The sequence below is a fragment of the Aythya fuligula genome, chromosome 11 (assembly GCF_009819795.1).
Source record: "Aythya fuligula isolate bAytFul2 chromosome 11, bAytFul2.pri, whole genome shotgun sequence".
In the NCBI taxonomy this organism is placed as follows: domain Eukaryota; kingdom Metazoa; phylum Chordata; class Aves; order Anseriformes; family Anatidae; genus Aythya; species Aythya fuligula.
In genome coordinates this window covers 13,145,011-13,164,944 of record NC_045569.1, presented here as the reverse complement: position 1 = coordinate 13,164,944, position 19,934 = coordinate 13,145,011, and the positions used below count along the sequence as shown (strand labels likewise).

Genomic DNA, 19,934 nt, shown 5'->3' with positions numbered 1-19,934 from the left:
ATAAGCTGTTCTTGCTGTAATTGCCTACCCCACCTCCAGACATTTGACCCTGGCTTGGAAGCTGGTCTAGGGCCAGTCAAGAAAAGAGCCATCACTTTTGTGACTCACAGTCAGCTTTGCTGAAATCGTTAGTTAAGCCAGCACATAACCAATGTGAGACCAGGATCAAGCTGTTTTGTTTTTTTTCCCCACAGCGACTAATGACATTTGGTTTATGAGCTTATTGTCATCTTATTTTATAGTAAATGGGATTCAATTTATGTGTTAAACGTTAGTTGCTCTTCCTTGATTTTTTAGGACGAATCCTGGACTTGAAGACTGGAACGGTAAAGAAAGAGGGTCAGCAGTCCTCAATGAGAATGTGCATGGGATCAAGACGCTCTTTCATTTGCAGGATGAGGTATGTATTTACCCGGTGTTCCTGTTACAGTCTCTTCTCGAATTATAGGCTCCAGACATTGTGCTGCACTTATTTGACCTTGTTTAAAAGCTGAAGCTGTAATGACGCATTCCTATTAAGAATTTCCAGAATACTTACTTTTGTAACTGTAGTAAAACTGAAACTTGTTTTCCTTTGTGATTAATGACAAAGCAGTACCTCATTTGTGTTGCAGTTATTTTTATCAGTATTGGGTGTTGTATGCTTTCCCCAAAGAGCTGCATGACAACTTCATCCCTGGAATGCAAGCAATTGTCTCTTCTGGTCAAATTATTCAAATCGATACTTTGGGAACTGAGCTTTCGCAAGTGTAATGAAAGCCCAACTCTGTGTATTTTTTCAACAAACCAATAATATTACAAGAATCTTGAAGACAAACAGGAATTCAGCTGCAAACTTGCCAGCTATGGAAGAATTAACCTAAGCCTGGTATGAATTAACCAGATGTCAGCTGGTTGATTCTAGATAAATGAGTAATTGTTGGAGGATTTTTATTTTGCAATTTTCCAGCTTCTCCTGTATTGCTTGGGCTTCCTAAGAGGTCTGCCTGCCCGATGGTTCTGACTAGAGCTTTGTGGACACTTTTATTGTAGTGCAAACTGGATAAAATGTCTATTGCTATTGCAATAACTTCCTCTCAGTGTGGTTGGGGGGGAAGTACATAATTGCATTTGCAACCTATATCCAATATGTACTCTGAGAACAGATGACATAGAATTTGTTATGGAATGGAACGCACAAACCAAAATATTTGACACGTTACAACAGATCCATGTGCTTCTGTTAATTGTGGTGGATATTCTTCCGGTCATGCAAGGAGTCAGAATATATGGCTGGTAGGTGCCTTTATAAGGGGTTTGTATACTTCATGCCTGCAACATCAGACTTGAAAGCTGTAGCTCCTTTTATGCCTTGGCATACTCAGTCCATGCAAAGAGTCCCTGTGCTTTTGACTTCGCTCTTCTTTGTAGTGATATATGCAGCGTAATGGCCATAATTTAAACAAATAATGAGTGTTGGAGGATGCAGTAAGAAATGTGTATTTCAACAGTAGTGTTCATCAGACAAGGAGAATGCTTCAAAATTGAAGGATGAGGGCTACACTCCGAAGACCTGTTTTCATACTTTTTTTTCTCAATGCTCTGGAATATATGAGGTTGCTGCTCCTGTTGATTTTAACTGTATTTGGCTTTTGAAATTATGAATCCAGTATCATGCACGCATCCTCTCAAGTAACGTTAATTGTAGTTTTCTCTATTGTAGCTTGTTAGGAAACAAAATATGGTGGCTTCAAAGATTTCTTCAGAGACGTTAAGTCTGACACTTGCTATTCAGTAAGCATCTTTTCTTCTCTAACAAGGAGACAGCAACCCACAGCCAGTGCCAAGGATGGTTAGAGCTTACTAGTTAGGCTTTTGGATGTTATTTAGCAAGGCTGTTACAGTCTGAGGAGCCAGGAGATGTCTTCAGATACATTTCTGGGTGTAGCAGCTGTGGTTTGCCAGCATGGGCAAGATGCTGCTGGTTGGCAGCGCCTTGTTTCTTTTGAAAGACAGCAGCCTGAATCCTGTGGTGTTACTACATTTAACTGCTAATTTCATGGGGAAAAGAAATACAGCCTGGCAGAGAGACACTTGGAACACTGATTTCCCTTCCTCCAAGCTGCACATAGTAGTCATGTGAGGAGGACTTTTTTGTGCAAGGAAGGCCTAATGTCCTGTTTACTGTTTTTCCCCAGCTTTTAAAACAATTCAAATTGCAGTTATTTTTTAACACTGATTCTGGAAACTCCAGTGCATGAAAGTAGTTTTAGACATTCCAGTAGCCCCATTGTTTTTGTAATTCTAAATCTCACTTCAATTGTTTGTTCCTTCTCATTGGCAGTGACTGGTAAAAATAAATAAATAAAAACCTTCTTAGAAGAATGATCCTCAAATAATGTGAATTTTCCTTGGGATTACTTCTTTCATTGTTATTGTTCTTTTTGTCAACTGCAAACGAACTGTTTCAATCCTTCAAACTATTTACTTAGCTTCAAACGGATTGTTAAAATTATGCTGTTACACATAGAAATGCCGCAAAATATACAGGAACAAGTGTTAAACAAAATTACTTGTCAGTATAAATAGTCCATTCTTGCAAAGATTAGTTTAATATCTAACAATGTTATAGCTGGTGTGTGGCAGTTGTAATGCTCTGTCCAAGAAAGCTACTAATACACCGCGATTTTTTTTGTGTCGGTGTATGGGGACCTGACACAAACTTGTCTAGTTTTCACTCTTTTTGTAATTTATTTCTGTGAAGTGTATCTTATTTATATCTTGAAGTGTAAGCCACTCTCAGAATGTTTCAAATAGTCCTTAGGTTTGGGGGGTTGGAAGGGAATCTTTATTTTTCTTTATGACATAGAGAAAATAGTAGTAGTATACCCAAAAGGCTTGAGCTGTGAAAGCTGCAAGTTCTAAGAAAAGATGTATCTGGGACTTCCTGTCGGAAATAAATATCCATTACGGTCTACTTATGCATACTAATAAAGATCTTAAAATGCATTTTCATCTCAGGTATTTATGTTCATTTTTGAGCCCTTTCAAATATGAATTTACTTTTAGGTGTGGAAATGCTCCTCTGGATCATTTACCTCTGAACAGAATAACCACCATGAGAAAAAGATACAGGTACTATTACTTAATTTACTGCAACAGTCAGTTGCCATAAGCACTCTCATTTTTCCACTGGTCTAATGCTCAAGTGCCGAAGAGTACTACCAGGACAAACATCTGCACTGGCGTACAATGTGAAGTAGCCCTGGGTCACAGGGGAGGAGAGCTTGCCACTCAGTTCAGCTGTGGCAGTCACTGGATCTTCTTGCAGGCTGTGAGCAAGTTACTCAATTTGTCTTTAACCAGTACCATCTCTGAAATATGCTTCACTGTATTTCTCTGAGCAGTATTGTGGAGAACAGGTAAGGTTTGAGTAGCATCATAATAGAGCTGATATTGTGCAGAACTCTAGGGTCATGGCTGTTTCTAATATTAACGTTAACGATAAATCATTAGTAGTAGTTTTAAAATGTAAAGCTATTCTGCATGTCAATCAACATGATATTTTTGTGTTTCCTTTTCATTTAGGAATGGCCTTGGCCCAGTAAAAGAAGGTGAAGCACAGTATGCTGTTGTCCATTGCACTGGCTATATCAAGGCATGGCCACCAGCAGGTGTGTATCTTGTACATGATGTGCAACGCACGGTCTGCAAAAAGAAATGGAAACATGGCTCAGGATCCATTTGCTGGTACAGAGCTGGTCTTCTATCAGATTTTAGAGGCTTTTGAATATCAAGCAGTCAGCAGCTGTTACACTTTCAAAATCTCCTCATTGTTCCTGTGAAACCCTTCTCAATTTTATTGCCATGGAGTGCTGTAGGAGTTGTCAGTAATGCAGGACTACAGCAATTGAAGCCAAAAGTTCAGTCTGATAGCCCACATAAAAATGGCCAGATTTTAAGAAGGTAAACACAGAGTGCTTGTACCTCTATAAAGCACCAACTAGTGCTTTTGTATTTAAGTACCAAGTTGCAAGAACCCACATATGAAAATGTGTAATTTCAATTCTGGTGCATAGGTCTTCGCTTCAAAGTGGTGGTGGTAGTGAAGAATGTTCAGCGTTTGTGATAAGTTCTCTATTAAGGCTGTTTTTCTGAGAAACATGTCTTGATGTGCTTCTTTGAACTACAGAGAAAACGTTTACCTTCTGTAACTTAGTATTGCACATGGGAATATTTACCCTGGAAGAATTCAAAGAGGAGACAATGGAGTTCATCCAGACATCATCATGAACTGGGCTGGCTGACCTTGGCATTTGCAGTAGTTGAAGAGGGCTGTTTGCAATATGACAGCGCCTGGCATGAATCAAGCCATGAGTTGTCCTGCCCTTTTGCGGTTGTATACCACAAGCATAAATCACATTTAGGCAGGGATGAATGCTAAAAGTAGTTTGCACCGAGTCTGTACACGGGTGTGCAGATTACAGGCGTAAACCTCTTGTTGATTTCCTGCTGAACTGTAGTTTCAGAAGTTATATAATAGTTCAGTTACCAGTGATTTTCATCTTGCACACAAGCACACACAAATATACATGTTTAAAATAGTACAGAACTGAAGCTTGTGACATTTTCTGTAACTTTTGCAGCCAAGAACGGGGCTAATTTATATCATACGTGATCTGTGCTGGTTCAGACCACAGTGCAGACAGTGAAAACCTCAGCTCTTATTACTGATATTGTTTAATATACTTCAGCATGATGTAGAAGTCAAGATGTTCCAATTTCATTTCAATCCCAGAAGAGTGAACAGAACAGTGTATGTAAATTGCTCTATGAAAATGAAACATTTTTGTTTGCTTCCACAAAGAGGTTGGCCTTTCTGTTGGTATTCCCAAGCATACGTGAATTTAGCTGTGATATACAGGATGTCTCTTCAGAAAGATGCAGGTCAAATGAGATTTCTTGGAGATCCTCGCTCATTTAAAATGAAAAGCTTGCTGTACAGTATTGGAACCTTAGAGTCCTAACGTTTCAGGGCTGTGAGGTGTTTTCCCCTACTATAGCTCCTACAGAACCACACAGTTGTCCCATGCTTAGCATCCTCTCCAGTCTCGTCTTCAGTAGTTTATGGGAAGATTATGTCAGTATTCTTGGACTATCTTTCACATAAGATCAAGCAGGAATTTTCTGGTTTCTGTCTCCAGTGTTCTGGTGCACTTCCAGAAGGAATTAATATCCTGTCAGCTTTTACTTTGCTTGGTTAAACCATCCCACTTCTAATCTCCACTCTTACTATGTACTCTTTTCTTTGCACTTACTCATCTTTTAACTTCACTCTTCATAATGTGGGTCACCAGAGCTAGAGTCTTGTTCCAGATGATACTGCGGTGATATATAATGAAAAGGGTATTTCCTGTCCTGACTGGCAGTATATGATATGGTCTGTTTCTCTTTTATATGGTGCATCCTGTTGGCATCTTAAGTCGCCTAATATATATACCAGACTGTCTTTTCCTCAGTTGTTGTCACTCAATATCTTCCAGTTTATAACAAAAATAGCTGTGAATTGTGTGATCTTCTGATTTCGTAATACGAAGTTTCATCCCGTTTCTGTTGCTGTAGTCTGTGGCAGTTATTGGTCCCCAAGTGCATGCTTATGCATTTAGAAATGTTGAATTTCATCCCATTTCTGTTACTCCTCTCCTCAAAATCCCATGGTGCTCCCCCTATGATATCCCAGTGCTCCTCCACAATGTTAATGCCTCCAAACTATAGCACAGTCCTAAGGGATGTTCTAGTTTTTTTAAGAGCCATATGTGGAATTTCAGTGTTCTTTTATGTTACCATCCAGATTGTTACTCGTCACAGTCACGCCTCAGTGCCTTTTTCAGGGCATATAGTACAGAATCGAGACATCTTTCATGACTATTTATTTGCCCTCACCCCCAAGTCTTACCCAGTTTGTATTGGTGATTATCATGTATACGGCGTCTTTAGGAGCTGAATGGGAATGGGAATATCTAAAGGCTGAATTGGCTTCCAGTATATTTGGGTAAATCAGTGGCAACATTACTACATTTGTTCTCATTTCCAGCAGTAATTCAACCATAATGTGCAAAGCAAATGAAATAACTGCACGAGTAATCGAATTTGCTGAAGCTTTTCCACCCTGTAATAAAATTACTTTTTTTCAAGTCAGGTAGCAATTAACAAGCCCCCAGCCTTTTCATCATCTATGCATTCATGGGAGTAAATGTGTTTGTGCCAAATGTCAGCTGTTATAAAAATTATCTGTAGAAAGTATCATTTTCACTTATTTTTCAATTGCCAAATGGACACTCCAATATAAACTCTATATCTTGTTCTTTCACAGTATGCAATGTGGCACGTGTATTATGCAACTAAGACATAAGGCATACTCCATAAAGAAAATAGCAAATATTTAGCAAATTTACTTAATCTGCACTTAATTAAATTTGTTTAGCACCCAGTATTTTTTCTTTCTGGGTTGTATTGCCGTGTCCATCGCCAGTGTGTTAATTCTTTTTCAGTCTCACGCTATAGAACACAAGCAGTAGTGATGCAGAAATGCTAAGACAAGAACTGATGCACCATCAGTGTTAATGTGATAGAGCAGCTGGTCAAAGGTTTGACAGTTGCTGCTATGAGTAACCTATGCTAAATCACTCAGGTAATTTGAATATTTTAAACATGAAAACAAATGAACTATGAACAGCTGTCATCAGTATGGTGGCATGTTTTAAGGTTTGGGCTTGCTTTTTGGAGATCTAAAGCAGAAAGCAAATTCAGTTTTGTCTCATGTCTGTGGTCAGTGTGAAATCACTTCTGCCCATCTAGCCTTTTTTTTCTTTCTTTTTTTCTCACCTTATGGAGCAGCAAGGCTCACCTACTTATTGGCAGGCTGCCTGTAGTGCCTTTGTCACTTTGTGATAGACGGGAGAGAAAACAGAGGAAGCATCATACCTCGTCGTCCTCCCAGAAGTGAGCAGGGAGCAGGCAGGGCCCATGGGCAGCTGGGCAGCATCTGCTTCCTTCCTAGCAAAGCAGACCAAGGGCACAGTCTATGCTTCCTCTGCATTCCCCTGCAGAAGGTGCTCTTTCGCCGTTCCCTTAATCCCGTGGGGTTTGCCTTTGGTCGAGTGAACCACAGAGGGAAGACAGCTGCTTGGAGGGGTGGCTCTGTTCAGACTGGGTGTTTTCCTGGTCTGTTCATTGTCCTTTGTGTGTGCAGCAGAAGGGTCAAGCTCTAAGTGCATGTACAAGCCCCAGCATATGATATGTGCACACCCATACGCTCACAAATTTTAAGTTGACCTTAGGTGGACCCTGCATCAGGGTAAGTTTTCTGTGGAAGTGAGAGGATTCAGATCTTCCAGATCAACATTCCAACCTGTTATGTTGTTCATTTCTTACGTGGAGTGTATGTTAGAATAAGTAACGACAGTGCAGTGTTGCATTATTTTGAATGAGATGAAAAGCCCCCTTGTTTGAAACTGGCTGTGTACCAGCTCCAGGCTTTGTCCCCCTGTTTCCCATGAGGCAGCCCAGCTAGAAGACCGTGTGATTCTTAGCCCAGAGAATGCTTCAAGCTCATAACCAGTCACAAAACTGAGAAATGCTGACCTTTTCCTGATCATTCAGTTTTGAACTTAAGCAAAAAAAAAAAAAATTACAAATTTTTCATCCCATAGCGTCTTATTCCTGAAAGGAAATTAATCTTATGTAGTCCATATGATATGTTCCTAATAGTTTATTTTCATGCTGTAACAATTGATGGAAAATATTTTGTGGAGAGAGAAGATACAGTCTGTCAAGATGTTGTTAGTTTTCTGTAAATCAAAAACAGGACCTGCAGAAGAAAACATTGTGAAGAAAAGGCTTAGATAGATCCTCATTTCAAAAACTTCAAATAAAAAGTCCCAGAATAATGTTGAATTCAAATAATGTTGAAATCTTCCTCTTTTTTCCTCCTTAGTTTTTTATCTTAAAAAAGAAACAGTTTGGTCTTCCAAGTCAGACTTACGGTAACGTCTTAACCACAGCATGCCAAAGCTGTTAGGTTATTTTAAAATTTTGGCTGGAATCTGGACATTTGTGTAGAGTACTCCCTCTTCCAATACAAAACAAAATAGTTGCTTGAATATTCTTTGCAGTACTGTCATTTTAAAGTTCTGGGTTTTGCTTTGTTTTTTATTAAAAAAAAAGAACCTCAGCTTTTAGTGGGATTTTCACAATCATTTTCTTTGGTATGCTGTAAATATCCACAGTTCCCACTGTTGTGTACAAGAAGTAATCGCATGCAGTGCAGTTTCATGCACAGGCGTATAACTCTATCAGTAATGGTTCTGATGGAGATAGGCATTTATAGGGGATTGCTAGAGATCACTGGGCACTCACTCACGTCTTTCTAAATACCCACAAATGATTTATTTTTGAGTGTAGTGAAGTGAAACCACAAATCCACTACCACAGTTCTGTGTCTCGCAGAAAGCGTGGGGCAGAAGGACGGAGAAAGAAGGCAGAAAATGAAGTTTTTTTCTGTTGTTAGAGCCAACTGGAAGCTCAATGGGAAAACTAAAAAGTTCCTTATGTCCACACAAACACATGCCATTACCCTGTGGGAAACTGTTTGCTGGCACACAGGACACTTGGAAATTAAATATAACCTCCAACAGCACAGTGTTCTATTTGTGATGCTCAGTTGCAGGCTTAGCTGTGTAAAATGTTGATATTAACTTGAACAAGCATTGCACTATATTTATTATTCGAGAGAAGCATATATTTGGTGTTGAGAAATAAAGCCTCTGTCAGGGTTACATGTAAAGAATGTGAGTAACTGATGTATGTTTATTTTGTTCATGTCTTCTAAAGGTCAGCAGCGTGGCTGCTCTCCTGCATGCTTTTGGAACTTTTCTGATGATGCTGATGGTGCTTGATGAATTTAGGAGCAATGTTACATTTTGTTAAGAGCTGCACAAACCTGTCTTAACAAAATCTGTCTTAAGAAAATAACTTCCATCTGTGGAGTGCTATCAGGAACAGCCCCTACACTGCAGACAAGTGGACAGTCATTTTGGCATATTTTTGCCCTGGGCACTTTTAGAAAAATGTCAGTACTTTACTGGGTCACGTATTGATTAATTCCAGCTTTTTTTTTTTTTTATTATTCATAATGTGTCTTCTGGGATAAACCAACTAATAACTTTTCCAGTGTGTTATGCAGACCAAATATACTCCATCTTGCAAAAAAAAAAAAAAAAAAGGAAAAAAAAAAAAGAAAAAAAAAAGAAAAAACAACAACAACAAAAGGTGAAGTTTAGATCAACACCTTTCCTTGCTGACAGAGTTCCATCAGAAATAGTGTTTCTTAGCTTGGTTTAATTTTGGAGATTGTTTATGTTGCTTTGAGTTTATTTGGACAGTAGCAAGATTGTACAAAGTTCCTAAAAAGGAAAGTGCTGTTGAAAGCTGCAAAAAAAAAAAAAAAGATTATGCAAAGTGGAAGCCATCCAGCTGGGTGTCTCTGCTGTCATTTCAATGCACTGTGCCACTGAGGAAGTGACTGAAACTGCTGTTGAAGTCACAGGAACATACTTCAAAATTGTCCTCTCCAAATGGAAAACTCCATTTAAAAGAGATCTTTTGGTTAAGATTATCCAATCAGAAGGTCTAAAATTTCCTCCTTAAGAGCACTCTTCTCTGTGTTTAAGCGGCCTACCTCTCAGAAGTACCAAGCATCCCCCAAGAAAATCCTCTGGAGGTGGCAGGATCTCGAGTCACTCACCATCAGTGAAATCAGACCTCTGCTACCGAGCTGTCTGAGCGTAACCGCCGTTACTTCAGGCGCTGGCTTTTAGGATGTTTTGGTTTTTGGCTGACGGTTGAACTTGCAGATTTGCCCTGTGTGGAGCTCAGGGCTGAGCGATGTCCCCAGAGGCATGCAGTCCCTGCTGCAGACCTCCAGCCAAAGTGTTACAGTCCTCTCCTGTTGCTCCAATTTTCTTTCTTCATGTGGTTGTTTTGTACACTGCTGCATTCCTTTCGCATCAAAGTCAGCGTCCTTGTGTTCCTTCTACCACATCATTTAATTTGTCCTGCGCTCGGTTCACTCCTCCACTCACAGCTTTGTAGGATGAAACAGAGTCCGATTCCCTTTGCAAACTGCATCATGCAATCCTCAGTTAACCATTTTACACCTAATTAGAAAGAAAATTGGTCACGTGGAGGAGTCTGCCTTTAGTTTCAGTCTCTCAGCCTTCCCTACCCACCACATGTATGTGATCAAACAGCCTTGTGTCTGCCAAAATCCTGTCTTAAGTGGACAGGATTTTTAGTTGATGTGTTTGATGCTGCTTTTTCAGGACAGTCTTCTCTTTTTTTTTTTTTTGTTTAAGAGGCAGCCAAATTCAGTTCTTCTGCATATTGGAGCTGTCATTAGTTAATTACTAGGCCTTGTGTTGAAGAAATAACTCTGTAAACACAGCAAGGAAGAAAAACAAAATAATTCGGTAATCCGACTCTCTTAGCTGTGGTTTCATGTCGGTGGTTTGTGCACTTGGTGATATGCTGCTCCCTCAGAGTATGGGGCTTATGTTTTGGAGGCTTTTTCATGGTTTGCCTAGTGGGTGAAGAAAGAGAGACTGGAATAGTGGTGTGTGAAATGTCAAAGCAATGCTTTGTGATTTAGCTGCCTGGAGGACCCGATTAACTGCGGGCAGCACAACGCAGTCCCGCAGGAGGTGTCCGTGCAGCCTGTCTTCGTTTCAGGGATGTTTTACATGGCCCCAATCAGGTGAAGCTGTGGTTCAGTGGAGGTACTTGGTCAGAAGCATGAAATTGAAAAATAATAGGGTTCTGCCCTGTTACGTTTAACTGGTTTAATGACTGATTTTTTTGAAGTGTATTCCTTAGGTCAAATACTGCCATCTTGATCTTTTTGCACAACTTAAGGAAAGATTTCAGAACAAGTGTCTGAACTTTTGTTGAGGGATATCACATAGGTTTAAAGCTAAATTTAGGGCCAAAATTGTGTCTATAGATAATAATATCATTGTGTAGAAGACACAGGATTTCTGACGTTTTTTCAGTTCTCTTGTGTGTGACATGGAAATGTCTTTCTGTGCTTCAATTTCCCACTTGTTAGAAGGGACAATGGTGCTTCTCCTTTGTAAGCCTCTTGAGGTCCCTTAGAAGTATCCTAGTTACCTGTTAGTGGCTGCAAATGAGGTCGGCCACCCAAAATTGTGAATTTTGTTGCAATTAAAGTTTGTGATCATGATATATATAGAGAGATATATATGTAAATGTTTTTATCCATACTTTCTGTATTTTGTTTTGTTGTATAACCCAATAGGAACTGAAAAATAACTGTAGAATGATATTTAGAAACTGGTAGATCAGGTTGAATTCTTTTGATACAGAATACATCATTCAGAAGCTTCTTCATTCAGTTCCTTTACTAGCATTTATTGTCATTTTCCAGAGGTGTCATTCAAAAAAGTTGTATGCCATCGTCTTCTGCGTGGTCCAAAGATTAACCTATGTGGGGAATTATAATTTTTGACAATAGGGTGGCTGTTGTTTCATGATTGGTAACTGCTTTGCAATTAATTTCATTGATGAATCTCATTGAAGCCAAAAATGCATCTTAAATGATTCACTGCCTGTTGTGACTGAATTCCTTGAAAAGTCTTGTGAAAGAGCTTGCAAATCACATTAAGTAAGTCATCAGTGTCACTACTCGGATATTTTTTTGTTTTCAAATCCTCCATAGGAAACTGGTATCTCAAAACTTGAGTTGGGAAATAGCCTTACTAAAAGTTTAGCCAGCGAGTGAGTAAACAGAGCTAATCTGAGTGTTCCTATTTGTGAAACACTGAGATGGAAAACAGTACACATGTATGTTTTGAAATTATTCCTGTGTTTATAGTAGTTACTCCTGTTACACAACTGAAACATGCACTGTTAGCTAAGCATCCGCATTTTTTCGGTCTTTGAATGTAACGACCCAGATTTAGTCCATTATAGAAAAAAGTAAAACCGGCTGTTAAATGTGGGCATGAAGTTGATGAATAAGCTAGGCTGTGCCTTGTTTTTAAGGCTGTCGATAATAGATTATTCACAAAGAAAACTGAATGCAGCGTGCGGTGACTGACCATTTTAAGTGACAACGTGGTTCCAGTAACATGCTGCAGAGCAGTCCTCGTGGAAATGTTGTTGCCCATCTCAGTGTGGTATGGAGTTTTTGTACCTGCTTTGTCTTCAGCAGCTGAAATATTGCTGCAGTATTTGCTGTATTCGCATTTGAGATGTGTAGTATCAAGCACAGTTGAGAAGGATCATCTGACCTGAACCCGGAGATAATGTCTGAGTCCTAGAGAAGGTGATAAGGTCGTTTGGTATGATTCAGAGCATCTAGAATAGCACAGAACCAGGCCAGCAGCATCTCTGCTCATCCCAGTTTCCTAATTATAACAGTATTTGTTATTGTTTACTTTAGGAATGACTATACCAGAAGAAGACGCTGATGTGGGACAAGGTAGTAAATACTGCCTCGTGGCAATAGGAAGGCTTCAGGTAATGCCAGTCTTTCCTTATGTAAACTACTTCTGAAAACTTAATCAGTGTTGTGGTTTAGGTGTAAAGGATTTGCACGAAGATCTGGTTCTTGACTATAACTTTTAATATGCTTCCAAAGCATAAAGTGTCTTGATGTCTGTGTGCAGTCTGGGGCTTGCTTGGAATACATCGACAGAGCAATGACAATGTGGTTTTGGTACACGTATGTTTAACCCAACAACAGCAACAAAGATGCTCCTGGAACTTGGGCACGTGCGGACCTGCTGTTCTGTAGGGTGCATGGGGCTGCAGTGCTGTGGGTGGTGAGAATCATGGGAGTACAGGTGCTGCAGATGCTGGGTTTAAGTGGCTCCCAAAACCAGCAGTATGCTCCCTGCTGTTCTCTCACCTGTCCTCTCATTCTGGTTAATCAATTACTTGAAGGAAGGTAATTGCAGGAGTTATTTTGAAAATGGTAAAGATAAGGCAGTCAAGAGGCACTTAACATCTAATGGCTTTTTTCTCAACACGTGTTGTATTTTGCATTCAGAGGTGATGCCAGCTGAGGGAACTGTGAGAATAAAACTTTACTGCCTTTTTGTCCGGACCGTTGCAACCAATGTATTATATATCCTTTGCCCATAGCTGGTGAGAATTCTGAGCTGAATCTGGAGCAGTCGCAGTTTCCACAGCAGGAAAGCTAGTTTTTACTTTTGCAGCGTGGGAATTCTGCCATGAGCAAACGTGTTTGAGCCTCCTGCACGATCCCTTGTTGGCCTGCGCTCGTTGCCATATGCTAGGATGGCATCACTCCTTCTTGCAGGGTAGAAGGGACCCCTTGGGAGAGCACAGGTGCCAAGCCTGCCTTAGTCGAGGCACACAGCCTCCACATTACTGGAAACGTCAGCACTTCTGCAGAGTGTGTCTCTATTGTGATGGCAGACCTACAAAAGTATTGCACGATGTTTTTGAAGTTAATCATACTTTTATAATCAGGGGTAATATATTCCACTAATGGAGAGAAGGAAGTTATGGGGATTCATATGTTAGAGCTGCCAAAGAAAAACTATTTCCGAGAAAATCGCATTAGTAACATGTGGAGTGTCAAAACATCTGTGAGGTTACAGAAGCCAGCAGGGCTATGGGAGGGAGGGCAAGAGGAGGCTCCGGGGATGGGTTTAATTGCAAAGGAGTCAAGGTACAGAAATGAAAAGCTGTGCTCTGTAACAGTAAATTGAAATGTTGCATACAGTTAACTGGCAAGTCTGCCAGTTAACTGACAGCAAAAAATGAGATTTTGTTCCTTTTGCGTTGGCACCTTGTTAGCCTCACTGGCTCTGAAAGTTGTAAGAAAAACAATAGTCTCATTTGTAGCCGCAGCAAGAACGGATGGAAATGAAGTGGGCTGATTGCACAGTTTTCAGGCAGAGAGCTGGAAGTGCTTCATTCTGTCTGATGAGCTTTGAGGAGCGTTTACAGGAGACCTGTGTCTCTTCATTGCTAGCAGCCCCTTGCTGGTCTAACAGCATAACCTACACCAACCTCTGGAAAACTTGGTCAGGTTGTCTGGGAGTTTCAGGTGAGGCTCATCTCACCTGGCTGCGGCTATCTGGAAGTTGAATGCTTAGTCTGAGCTAGTCCTAGATACATTTACAGATAATGAGTTGGCCTCTTCTAAAGAGTGACCTTCCCATCCTAAAATGGCTGGCTTGACTTGTCCTTGGGGAGGCTCTCGTTCTTGGTTGGCAAGGGCAGGAACCAAGATGCCTAACTTCAGTGTGGTCCCACACAGTGAGATGAATCCAATTGTATTCTATCCTTACTGTATTGGGAACTTCTGATGTATTTGTTTTCCTGCTGTGCTGTTAAGCCTAGCAAAGTGCCGTGGGGTGAGATAATTGCAGTGCAAAGTAGCATAAAGGTGGTTCTATGTCATATACCCATGCTGTGGTTTTATATATGACCACAGCATGGGTATATGACATAGATATTTATAGATATATAAATATCTATATCTATAGATATAGATATCTATTTATATATCTATAGATATATAAATATCTATATATAGATAGATATATATATTTATATATATGTGGTTTTATATATATATAAATTATATATATATAAATTATATAAATTTATATAATTTATATATTTTTTATATGACTTTCTCAGTAGTTAGTTTGCCAACTGATTTTGTTCTTTAGCTTTATTATCAAATCTGAGTTCAGGTTGCTGTTCTGTGAACTAAATGCTGTGGACTTGGTTGGTCCTAGGTAACCAGCTCTCCAGTGTGCATGGACATGAATGGCATGTCGGTCCCAACCGAGTTCTTGTCGAGGCACAACTCTGACGGAGTCATCACGTTTGTCGACCCCAGATGCATCAGTGTCATTGGCTACCAGCCCCAGGTCAGTGAGCTGCTGTCAGTGCAGAGACTGGTTAGACCTGATAAAGAGAATTCCATTTGCACATTAAAAATGAAAGCAGCAAAACATGAAATATTTGTAGCTGACAATTCATATGTTGTGAAATAAATGATGTTCGTTTTTCTTTTCTCTCTCTGCTTCTGTAAAATTTGGTTTTCCCTTTTGTATGAGGGATGTCTTCTTATCCTTTTCAGATCTGATTAAAATCCAAATGGCAAGATGCTTTAAATCTTGCATGGCTAGCCAATGAAGACATGCTGTGATAGAAAGTTTAACAATGCTTGGAGAGAGTTTTAGCTCTGTAAATCTTAACTTCTGCTAGTCTCTGGAAAAGTAAGAGAAGATCATTTATGGCATGTACTTTCCTTTAGGCTTACATCTGTTCCTGTGAGTAGGAGGCTAGTAATTGAACTGAGGAGAATAATAAATGAGCTTCTGACTGCCACAGCCCTCCCTCAGATAACTCAACAGTTGCAATTTACAGGCAAAAGTCATTTCTTCTAATTTGTTTTTCCATTTATTTTGATTTTAGGTAGCTTTATAATGACCGTTTTTACAAAAAATATTGCCATAGAATGTATTTTTGTAGAGGATGTCACTCTCTTCAAGACATTGTTTCACAGGTATTAAAAAAAATCACTTAATATATGTTTGCAAATGGATGTGTCTGTGCAGCAGGACAAATACAGTGCAGGGCATGATGCCTATAAACCTTGCTTTTATGTTCATGTTTGATTAACTGAGTAGTCCCTTTGAGGATGATGGATCTAGTGGCTGCAAGGATTACTCACACATCTGCCCAGGGATTTGTATTGTGGTTTGGGTCTTTTACAAGGCTTTGTTTTATTCTAGGATCTTCTGGGGAAAGACATTTTAGAATTCTGCCATCCTGAAGATCAAAGCCATTTGAGAGAGAGTTTCCAACAGGTGCTGCATCCTGTTCCTTTTCCTTTGCTGTTTACTTATTTATTTATTACTATTTCATTCAGAGAAATAGCTTTTATTTTACATTTCAAGGTATTTTTCTGTTATCCAGGGGAAGGAGTGGCAAGATATGAAACAGTCTGTTAATCAGTTAAGGCATTCAGTTAAGCCGCATAAACAGTAGCTTAAGCTCAGCATCTGTTGGCTCTGTTTTCAGAAATAAATCACCTTGTTATATATTTTGTTTTCTTTTTACAAAAAGTTAACCAAGTGTTTGCTGCACAGCTAGAGCTGTCCTTTCACTTCAGAGATGCCTGCATAGATCCCACTGTGTTAAGTGGTAACCAAAATTATTTACCTTCAACAAGGTGGGCTGTTGACTTGAAAGTAATTACATTAATTTGTAATTCTCTGGATTTTTTAAGAGGGGAATATAAAAGCAATGTATAGATACATACTCACAGATACAGTTTAGCATTGTTAAATTTGCTTAGCAGTGGACCTCACTCTTCCTCCCGAGGCTCTTCTAGTGTCTTCAGTGAGAACAGGGTTAGCTGAAACTCAGTGGATTTCAAAATTAAACCTGCATATAGTTTGCGACGTAAATTCTTTGCTTGCATAGATAATCTGCTTCATATCCTTTATGGGAAATACACCACTTTACATCAACAGAGGCATTTATGCCATTGTAGTGCTTATTGTTTCAAATTAATCTGGGACATATAGTAGGAGTGCTTCCCCCAAGACTTCTGCTCACTGCTGGTCTTTGCAGTGCCTTCCCTCCATGCACTAGAACAAGTTTGTGTATCATGTTTAACTGATTACTGAGATCCAGATGATGTAATTGGTTCCAGATTTTCTGACAACAGCCTATAGCTCAATCAAGGATTGTTGTTCCATCTTGTGCTAGATGTTGAGATGTGTTTTCAGCTGTGAAGCATGGAAGCGAAGTGATTTTTAAACGAAACTATTTACTCAGGCATGGCATGCAAAAATGGAGCTTGAAAAAACTTCTCTGGGGAGAATAACAGAATGGTGTTCAGTGTCCATGGATTGTGAAACTCAGCTTATGGTCTCTAAATTTGATATAGTGTAAGATATCAGTGCTCCTGAGCTATTTCTTACCACCACCACCACCCTCAAATGGACAAGTGTGTGAGCGCTCGGCATCCATTGCAGTGGCTGTTGAAAGGATCAATTTCAAACAGCAGCTAAAGACCTTTTAACTTTAAGGTATTGGTTCACAGGCAGGAGCATCTGAGAGCTGGATGCTTGAAATATCTTACCACACCCTGTCATCTCCACCCTACCTTCACGTCGTGTGATGCTGCGGGTAAACCTACCTGATGGCATCCTGTCACCAGCAGTCAAGTCCTACTCCCACTTTTCTGTCCTCCCTGACCTCCTCCCTGCCCTTCCTACTGTCCTGATACTAGCACAGATGGCCTTGCCTGGTGGGGTAGCCAAAGGACCGCTCGGTTTTGCGTAGGACTCGCTTTCAGATAGCTCAGCTCCCCAAGCCTATGCCTGATGGCACCAGTGGTGCAAGAAAAGCAGCAAGAATGCATATGCTGTTTTTCACTAAAGCCCAAATGATTGATTTCACTAATTCATGCAAGAGACAGTGACAGAATGCTGCTGGATAGTACCAAGTCAAATATCTGTCTCTGCAGTGATTGTCTGAGTGCAGCCTGGGGCTCAGGAAGGCTGACTAACTAACATGCCAGTTAATGACTCGATGCTCACTGAGTGCACTCGGGCCATAGGGGGCTGCTGCTGTTTCCCTGAAGTCAGTTGCTGGGCACTTCGCTGTCACTGCTCAGTACTGGGCATGTCCATAAACGATTTGCTGGATCAGGGACTTCCATGAGTTGCTCAAGGTCATGCAGAAAGACAGCAGGAAAAAAAAGCAAATTAGAAGTGAAAGTTCCCATTCACTTGACCTGTGTCCAATCTATGAAAATATCGTGCTGTTTCTCTAGCAGGCGATTCCTTTTTCTGTATATTTTTGTTCAGTACAGTAGCAGTGTGATTGGAACTGTTATTTCAATCATGGAATAAAAGACTGAAGTAAACAGTTGAGCTATGCACCAGGTGGTTTTTATTTCTGAAGAATGTAAGAAAGTAAAGGTTAAGCATTAGCTTTGAATCTTTTTCTTGTTCTATTTTGTTTGTGTGCACTGCTTTAAGACAGTTCAGGATTTTCCCACCAGTGATCTCTGTGCTTTATATATTATTACAGAATTAGTGTTTGCTTTATTCATACTTCAGAACAATAGATCATTGCAGTTTGTTTTATTATTGTTAGTTTGGCCTTACAAGACTTTTGCTTAAAAAGGTAACTGTGATTTCCAGTAAACTCTTTTTTTTTTTTTTTTTTTTTTTTTTTTTCTCTCAAACCTCCTGTAAACTTGAAATTTCTAGTTTGCTGGCAGTATCAGAATCAGGTTGGTGCATAATAGAGGAGGAAAGGAGGGAGGGGTTTGCAGGTTTTGGTCAATTGCCAGCATCCATCTCAGAGCTTTTACTTCCTTGGGAAGATAAATTCATTCATCAGGGTGGGAAAATCAGGCCCAAATGAGATATTCTCAAGGCCAACATCAACAAATAGAGTTTAGTATCAAAGGATCCAGAATACAGCTATTCGATATCCAGTCGGATGCTATTCAGATTAGACACTTTTACACAAGTTCTGTGTTTTTTACCCTGGGTGTGGTGGTAGAAAATTGCTGATTATAGAATGTTGCTCACTGAACTCAAACTACAAAAGCGTTTATTAAAAATAAAAGGTCTTTGCCTTAGTATTATTTAGAACTTTTCCAGACATTTCTAAAAGTTGTGTGTTTTTTTTTTTTTTGTCGTTCTTTCCATTTAGTCCTGTAGCTAGTTGATCAATTTGAAATGCATTTGAGCACATTTCCTAACCTGATTGCTTGTCAATAAAGACACAGGGTAAACACTGGGTTTCTGCTGAGATAACTACTTGTGGGAAATATAGCAGATAATGATAAAGAACCCTCGACAAGATGTGGCATTTATTTGCAGTAGGCTTTCCCTGAGACCCAGCTGAGGTAGCTTAGTGAAAAAGTAATAAAAAATAAACACACATATCCCAGGTAAGTGCCAGCTGAATGACTTGGAACCATAGAAGTTTTCTTCTGACTTAAACCCAGGATTATTAGATAACACGTATAATGCAGCTACAGTGCCAGCGTGCAGGTATTGTTTAGAGCATGCTTCTTAAATTCATCCGTGCTTGTCACAGAGAGAAAGATCCAGGCCTCAAAGTTCGGAGTAAGTGCATTTATTTCCAGGGTTCCCAGGGACCAGGACCACATTACTCATTTTGAGATAACCCGTTATTACATCATCTTTGGTACATCAAAGCCTTTGTGTTTTTTTCCATCATACTGAGAGAATCGAGGTGAAATTTGTCTTGGTACCCAACTGTTGACTTCCTTGAAACTTCGGCTACCAAGGCCAAAGTTTGAAATGATTATTGCCAGACACTTAAATTCTGACTTAGTTATAAGCAAGTATGCTGTCCAAGCAAAGAATTGATGCTCTGTTTTCATTAATGCTATTAAAATGGATTATCTCTGGTCTCTCCGTTCAAACACTGGCTCATTCTTTCTTCTTGTGAAAGCCAAAAGTGTTTCTTGTTAGCACTTTGCCATCATAGGTTTTTTGGTATATAGTTGTGGATGCTCTTTCACTTGATTTATTATGTGGTGTGTTTATTTTCAAATACAGAGATACTGAATTTCCCCCAAAAATGTCTTTCCATGCGATGTGTGAGCTCTGATTATCTTTGTATAATTATTGAAACTATTTTAGTGAATATTTTATTTAGCAGCTTAAATTGCTTCTTTTGGAATTGTCTGTTTTAACTTTAGGTATTGCAGAAGTAATCTTCAAGGTTCATTTCAGCAAAGCACTGCAACTTGTATTTAACCATTAGTAGGTGGTAAATTCATTTATATTCAACTATGCCCCTAAGAGCTGTTTCATTTAGCACAT

General features: G+C 39.6%; 1 protein-coding gene across 4 annotated transcripts in view; it reads left to right on the top strand.

Moving 5' to 3' along the window:
• The window catches only part of ARNT2 (aryl hydrocarbon receptor nuclear translocator 2), a 107,466-nt gene that overhangs the window by 58,126 nt on the left and 29,406 nt on the right, over window positions 1-19,934 (top strand). For all 4 annotated transcript variants that reach the window (XM_032194626.1, XM_032194625.1, XM_032194623.1 and 1 more), the window contains 6 exons: window positions 298-400; window positions 3,049-3,114; window positions 3,568-3,653; window positions 12,500-12,576; window positions 14,838-14,972; window positions 15,843-15,917. In XM_032194626.1, the coding sequence (XP_032050517.1) occupies window positions 298-400; window positions 3,049-3,114; window positions 3,568-3,653; window positions 12,500-12,576; window positions 14,838-14,972; window positions 15,843-15,917 (542 nt within the window). The remainder of the gene's footprint in view (window positions 1-297; window positions 401-3,048; window positions 3,115-3,567; window positions 3,654-12,499; window positions 12,577-14,837; window positions 14,973-15,842; window positions 15,918-19,934) is intronic.